This window comes from Babylonia areolata, chromosome 17 (assembly GCF_041734735.1).
Source record: "Babylonia areolata isolate BAREFJ2019XMU chromosome 17, ASM4173473v1, whole genome shotgun sequence".
NCBI classification, from domain to species: Eukaryota; Metazoa; Mollusca; class Gastropoda; order Neogastropoda; family Buccinidae; genus Babylonia; species Babylonia areolata.
The window spans coordinates 13,209,791-13,218,074 of NC_134892.1; the positions used below are offsets into that span (position 1 = coordinate 13,209,791).

At 39.0% G+C, this 8,284-nt stretch overlaps 1 protein-coding gene across 1 annotated transcript in view; it reads right to left on the bottom strand.

Annotated features, from left to right (window-relative positions):
• Positions 1-1,262: 1,262 nt before the first annotated feature.
• LOC143291660 (galactoside alpha-(1,2)-fucosyltransferase 2-like) overlaps positions 1,263-8,284 on the bottom strand; it is a 30,786-nt gene continuing 23,764 nt past the window's right edge. Inside the window, exon 2 of the mRNA XM_076601658.1 lies at positions 1,263-5,791. Coding sequence (XP_076457773.1) covers positions 4,449-5,791 — 1,343 coding nt within the window. The 3' untranslated portion in view covers positions 1,263-4,448. The remainder of the gene's footprint in view (positions 5,792-8,284) is intronic.

Below are 8,284 nucleotides of genomic sequence, written 5' to 3' on the forward strand. Positions count from 1 at the left end.
GCAGAATCACATGGCAGAAGTCTGTTGGGTTTTTTTTTTGCACATCAGACCATAACAATCGCTTTGAGCTGCACATATATTATGTATCTAAACAGAACAAACAAACAAAACGTATCATATTATATACTTTTTTTTTTAAAGTCATTAATCAATTCAAATAAATCTAAACATTTCAATCAGAATCGTTCAACAACCCAAATACACGTTCTCTTCGTCACAAGCTTAATTTTGTACCGATAAAACGCGCACGTGCGACGTGTACATTCACACACACACACACACACACACACACACACACACACACACACAGAGAGAGAGAGAGAAACACACACACAGAAACACACACAAACAAACAAACAAACAAACACACACACACACACGCACGCAAATACATATGTACTCCTAGTGTTTGGGGGAATAACTTTCGTTCTCAATAAGTGTTCTCAATAAATATAGAGAGAAAACAACACACACACACACACACACACACACACACACATGTACTCCTAGTGTTTGGGGGAGGCGGGGGGGTGCGGGGGTGGAATAACTGACGTTCTGAATAGGTGTTCTCAATAAATGCGGTAAGAAAACAACAACAACAAAGCAACTAGTGTCATTCTGAGTACATTTCAGTAGAGAGAAAAAAGGAGGAATCTCAGAAAATACACTGGGTACATTTCAGAAGAAACAAAAAGAATAATCTCAGAAGAAAAACGCAGATGTGATCAGGTGAACAGAACGTATAATATATATATATATATATATATATATATATATATATATATATACAAAAGTCATTCTATCGACACATACTTACTTATCAGCAGCTAAATGGAACACATTTGTCAGTCAGAAAAATGCAATCCTTCCACTTCGGAAAAAAAGGAACAAGTTTTTGTGTAGGTTTTTTTCTTCTTCTTCTTCTTTCTTTCTTTCTTTCTTTCTTTTTCTAAAAGAGCAAAAATAACATATGTAAGTGCAGTAACTCTTGCTGTCTAACACAGCAAAAGGCACACAGCTTCAAACAAAATCGTGCTGCAATCCTATCATTTTGCACAGGTAAATAACAGTCACAAATATTCATTTGAACAATTGGTTTTAAAACAAAATCTCAGTGGCATTTGTAGATATATATATATATATATATATATATATATATATATATATATATATATATATATATATATACCGACACACAGTCAACCAGAAAGAAGAAAAATAATGATGAAAGGCACATATGAGTCAGGGAGGAAACGCCCCAGTAAAGTTTGCATTCTTTAATACACAGGTATTTCAGAAAAAAGTACAAGTGGAAAAAGAAGGAGAAGAAAATGAAGAGAGAATAAAATGATCATGATGAATAATGAAACAAACTGACAAACAATGCAGAGAAATTCCCACTTGGAAATATGCAGCGACAAGGTCAATGAAAAGGAAAAATATGACGATGATGAAAGGCACTGATAACACCCGAACAAAGTTCGCATTCTTGACAGTACAGATCATGACAAAATTCACAGGCAAATGAGGCGAAAAACGCCCTAATGATTAATGTTTGCAATCACAGAATGACAAGTTCATCAAGAAAAAAAAGAACATTGTCATGGGAAAATCCACAAATACATTCAAGTTTGCATTTGCAGAGAAACAGTTACAAAGTCGATGAGACAAAGAGAAAAGAAAAGAAAACATCGAAAAAACGCAGAAATAAAGAAATCAAAAATGTCCCATTAATGCTCTCATTCAATAATCTTTTTTTTCTTATCTATTATTTTTTTCCTTATGCGACAAATATTGTATCAAAAAGAAAAGGATTTTAAAATGAACATGCTAAAATTTTCAAATAGATATGTCAAGGATCGTCCTATCAAAGTTTACAGAGACAAAATTGATGAGAAAAAGAACAATTCCGGTAAAAAGGCACACATCCATAAAGCAAAAAACGGCCCGGTAAAGTTAGCATTTTCGAATGCACAGATATAGATATATATGCAACATAAATGAGGCGGAAGAGAATAATTGTGCAGGTTTGATTGCATACTGGAAAAGCGAGGGAAATTAATATCAAACCATTGAAAATAAGATTTTAAAAGAGAAAAATGCTGCGAAAAAGATTAACGAAGTCAAAATTTTAAATAAGGTCGAAAAAGAATAATAACAAAAGAAAAAGGCCACACATTGGAATTCATTCAACTGGATATGTGAGAGACGAAATGCAATTTATATATATATATATATATATATATATATATATATATATATATATATATATAAACCTGAATATTTGTCCATTTTGCATACTATCAGAAACATGTTTTGAAAGACTTGAAAGATATGACACTATTCAGAACACAGGTATGTGACAATGCAAAAGGTTCACGAAGATCACTGTTTTCAAAAAAAAAAAATTTTTAATAAAAATAGCCTTCCTCAAAATCAGGATGAGAAACACCTGTTCCCGAATATTTTTCACGTTTCGTTTTGAAAAAAAAAATTAAATGAATCCACTTCTTTACGTCTATTTTACCAAATATAGTACACGTGAAAAGGCTTTCTTCTGGGTTTTTTTCGGTTTTTTGTTGTTGTTTTAATCAGTGACAAACCAGTGACATTTGTAACAACAATTATAAACAACGACGACAACAACAACGATGACAATAACGACGACGACAACAATGACAACAACAACAACAACACTTGCGACGACGCTATCGAATGACGACGACAACACCAGAAATTACGATGACAACAACTATAACAACGACTGCAAACAACAACTCAAGATATACCCTGTATGTGATTATGAAAGTCGTTATAGGTTCTGAAAGAAACAGGGATTGGAAGGAGGAAAAAAAATAATGTGAATACGCAGTCATTCCTCATGGGGTACAATATGGTACTGCCACTGTATGCAAGGTGGAGTGATGGCCTCGAGGTAACGTGTCCGCCTAGGAAGCGAGAGAATCTGAGCGCGCTGGTTCGAATCACGGCTCAGCCGCCGATATTTTCTCCCCCTCCACGTGAGGTTTTATTTGTTTTTTTCCTGTCGAAGTGGATTTTTCTACAGAATTTTGCCAGGAACAACCCTTTTGTTGCTGTGGGTTCTTTTACATAGAGAGAGAGAGGTGTCTGTGTGTGTGTGTGTGTGTGTGTGTGTGTGTGTGTGTGTGTGTGTGTGTGTGTGATCGGACTTGGTTGGTATTTTAAACTAACATTTCATTAAACACAACGATAACACTTGTGTACATCAATGATCATATATATAATGAGAAAATAAAACTACATAGACTAAGTTCAAGCAGATTAAGAAACCAAAAGGCTAACCAAAAAGAACGGGTGTAAATCAATACGAACATCAATCAAAGGAACAGCATTATCTGGTTTTTGTTTTGTGGATTTTTTTACAATGGATAAAAGTCAAAATCTGACCTGGAAAATTTTTTCACTGGAATGTAACAGCCTACTAAGAAAAATCCAAGGATATTTCAACCTTTGGCCCCTCTTGGGGCTTGCCTTGGCCTTGCCTTGGTCCTTTAGCTTCGTGGTAGTGTTTCAGCCAATGTCTTGGGGCATAGTGGACGTAAAATAACATCATTGGTATTACACATCAGCATGTTTGATGTTCTGCAGTTATATGTGTGTGTTTCACCCTCTACCAGGATGTGTGTATATCTATCTATCTATATATATATATATATATATATATAGAGAGAGAGAGAGAGAGAGAGAGAGAGACAGAGAGAGAGAGGAGACATTACATCCTCTAGTCACCACAAAAGGTGTGCATCCGAGGTATATGTAACCCCCGTCAGAGTATACATAATCTGTCTTCTGGTTACTACAAAAGGTAGACGTAATCTTTATAAAGGCTGATGTAATCAATACCAACAGATGCAGTCTATAAAAGGATCAACATACGTCCTCTGGCCATCACAAAGGTGTCCATCCGGGGAAGGCGTAGCCCGTGTCAGAATGTGTCTTCTAGTCACTACAAAGGTATCCACACTGGGAAGATGTAATGGCTATTGGGAATTTTTATGTTAGAAGTTTCGTGGTTTGTGTGGATTTTTTTTTTTTTTTACAGGATTTCAAGATTAAACTATATCGTGTCCTCTAGCCTCACAGAGGTACCCACAAATGGTAGATGAAATCCCAGCCAGAATATATATATATATATATATATATATACATATTATTTATATATATATATATATATATATATATATATATATATATATATCGCCCAGTTACTGTTAGTACAAAGGGTAGATATAATCTATATTATGATTTTTATAGTGTGTCCTCTGGCCATCCAAAGGTATCCAGCCCGGATAGATGCAACTCCTGTCAGAACATATAACCTGTCGTCGTCATCACAAAGGTACCCAGCCGGGTAGATGTAACCCTTGTCCAAACAAAAGGCCACAAACAAACCTGTTTTCTAGTCATCACAAAGGTATCCACCCCGGGTAGATGTAGTCTCTACCTTTGGGGTTGAAGACGTTTCCGATAAAGGTGTTGGCTCTGATAAAGTCCTTCATGTACACCGTCTTCCCAGGGTTCAGGAACCCGATCCACCAGGAGAAGGTCCCGAAAGAGATGATCACGTGATCCGTGGAGGCCAGAATCTGCATGTCCACGGCCGGGTCGTTCCCGGTCAGAAAGTGGACGTCGGTGTGCTGTTTGGGAAAGTTGTCCCTGACCCACGGTATACTGTCCGAAGCCACGACGAACGCGCATTTGGGGTACAGCTGGGAAAAGTACGACACGGATTTGTTGATGTAGGCGGGAGTCGCGACAGGATACCCCAGCTTCTGGTTGTGTTCATTCGCCATGTCACCGTGGCGAATATGGACTCCGACCAAGGTGGAGTTCCGGTATTTTTCTCTCAGCATCCGTAACGTGGTGTTGGCCTGGGTTTGGATCCTGTCGTTGAAAACCACCGCTTTGCGAATGGCGGGTACCTGGCTTTCGAAGTACCTGTACGACTGGAGGTAGGTGGATATTTTGTAGTCGGAGGCAGGGTCCATCCTGGTCATCTCCTCTTTAAACTTGCAGCACGAGTTCTCGTGGATATGCTTCTCATTGCACCGGCGGTTGACCTCATTTCGAGTGAGCGTGGAGGGGAACTCGCTGAAGTTCTTCAGCGCCTTGCTAACAGCCGAACTGCTCAGAAATACGGGGGTACGGTTGAACGTCAAGGCCAGACCTAGAGTGCTTGCGAACTCGAAGAGTTCGTTGCCCAGCCGACCGGTAAAATATACGCACAGAAGTTTCGGAGGCTCCTTCTGTTTCGGGGTTAAAGCAGTCGTCGGTGGGTGTGGTGACGGTGTGGTTACAGGCAATGCTGGGGTCTGGTTCATGGTCGTGTTTCTTTTCTTCACCTCTTTCAGCGTCGCTGCTGCTGCTGCTGTAGCGTTGTTATCGCTCGGCAAGACGACATCCTCGGTCACCACTCTGACCTGGGAAGAAGCCGAAGATGAACGTGCCTCCGATGGTTTCGAAGGTTCGGAGGTGTGCTGCAATTTTTCCGCCGAGCTGTTGTTGGAGGTCAGGTTTTTTTCCTGACCTTTCTGGCCATCGGGGGAGGCTTGTTGGGTGTTGGTGTTTTTAGAAGGCGTGGTTGTTCGTGGGAGAAAGGCGGTGGTTGGTTTCTGATGTTGCTGCTGTGGGAGCGGGGGTTGTATTCCCTGCAGGAGGGTTCTGCTTCTGGGGATATAGTCTCCCACGGAGCCCCAGGTGAAGTACAGGGTCAGCAGGAAGGTCCAGATCCCTGCTATGAGGAGCACCTCTGAAACGAGACACAAGCCCGCCGCACGTGAACACCGTGAATTCATCCAGCACAGCAACTTTGCCCAGGCACACACAGGAAGACATACATTCATACATAAATATACAGATACACAGACATAGACAAACACACGCACGTGCGCACGCACACACGCACACACACACACACACACACACACACACACACACACACAAAGTACGCGAACACACCCACCCCACCCACACACACACACAGATATGCATGCGTGCACACACACATACGCGCGTACGCACACACACGCATACACGCACACGCACACACACACATACATATTGTGTTGTGTTGTGTAGTACTGCATTGTGTTGTATTGCATTGCATTGTATTGTATTGCATTGTGTTGCATTGTATTGTATTGTATTGCATTGTACTGCATTGTATTGCATTGCATTGCATTGCATTGTGTTGTATTGCATTGTATTGCATTGTATTGTCTTCTAATCGTATTTCAAAACAAAGCAACACTGTCAGTATGGCGCGGGAGGTCTGGACGGAGCTGAGGGGGAAAAAAATGGACACGAGACTTTATGGTTCACTTGTTCCCCTATGTTTGCCCAGTGTGGCATGTAGAAAGTTTGCGGCTGGCTCGGAACAGTCTGCCTGCCTTTGATGCTGTGAACGGTGCTTGCATTTTTGATGATGGACCCACTAAGCTATCCATACAGCCCATAGAAATAGTTTGCTTCTCTTTTTTTTTCTTTTTTCTTTTTTTTTTTTTTTACTCACTTGTGTAAACAAAGTGAGTCTATGTTTTAACTCGGTGTTCGGTTGTCTGTGTGTGTGTGTGTGTGTGTGTCTGTGTCTGTGTGTCTGTGTCTGTGTGTCTGTGTGTCCATCGTAAACTTTAACATTGACATTTTCTCTGCAAATACTTTGTCAGTTGACACCAAATTTGGCATAAAAATAGGACAAATTCAGTTCTTTCCAGTCATCTTGTTTAAAACAATATTGCACCTCTGGGATGGGCACAAAAAAATAAAAAATGAAGCCTAATTAAATGCAAACTGCATTTACTGTTATATTTTTTGTATTCTCTAAACTTGGCACTCTGACCTCTTATTCTGATACAACAACAAGAGGAGTCATTATTATCATTTTTTGTTCAAACAGGAACTTCTTTTGCTAAGCATGGAATTTTTATTTATTTTGCAAACGTTTTGGTGCAGACAGTAAAAAAGGGAAATTACTCTGTAATTAATGCTAGGGGACTTAATTTATCATAAGTGAGTCTTGAAGGCCTTGCCTCTCTTGTTTTTTGGTCTCTTTTTTTTTTTGTTAAACAAGGAAGCACAAGACTAGCACATGAACGAGCACGATATAAGCTCATGCTTGTTGTTGCTCAAGTCTTATTAATTGAACGCTGTATTGCATCTTGTTTCTTGATATTAAAAAAATTAAAACCAAGCACAAGACTAAACGACTGTGTATGGTTGTTACACACCCAGTGAAAAAAAAAACAACAACTCCAAAGGTTTGAGCGATCTTTCGGAGTTCGGAGTTCAATTACTTTCTAAGATTTAAACGTTTCACAAGTTTAGAATCATTATATTTTTTTTTTTTTTTTCAAATCATAGAATTAATTATAAATTGTTGATTCCTCAGCACAATAGAATAACTGTTTTGTTTTGTTTTTTGTTTTGTTTTGTTTGTTGTTTGTTTGTTGTTGTTGTTTTTTTTTGGGGTGGTGGGGGGTGGTGGTTTGCATGGTTGTTGTTTTCGTTTGCGTGGAATGTTCAGCACCATAAGACCATGTCCATACGTGAATAAATGCTAACTTATCTTCTTTGCGCATGCCGTGAGACAGAGAGAGACAGACAGACATAATCATAATTTGTAACGTCTCTTCACGGTTTGGTTTTGTTGTTGCTGCTGTTTTTCTTCTCTTTTTTTTTTCTCTCTTTTTTTTTCTCTCAATTCTCAATTCAAATTCAAAATCCAAAACCGCTCCCCAGTACATAGATGGATAGATAGATAGGCCTAGATAGATAGATAGACAGATAGATAGATAGACCTAGATTGATAGATAGATGGGCCTAGATAGATAGATAGGCCCAGATAGATAGATAGATGGGCCTAGATAGATAGATGGGCCTAGATAGATAAATATATAGGCCTAGATAGATAGATAGGCCTAGATAGATAAATAGATAGTCCTAGATAGATTGATAGATAGATAGATACATAGATATTACATAAACACAATTTTCGGAGAGAGAACTCATTATACCTGTGCAGATTTGTGTTTTCTTTCAAATCATTTCATTTATCTGACTTTACAATGTCAAGTCAAAACAACCACCCCAGGTTTGTGTGTGTGTGTGTGGTGTGTGTGTGTGTGTGTGTGTGTGTGTGTGTGTGTGTGTGTGTGTGTGTGTGTGTGTGTGCGTGTGTTTGTGGGGTTTTGTTGTTGCTGTAGTTGTTTCTTGTTTGTTTTTTGTTCGTTTTTTTGTGTGGGGT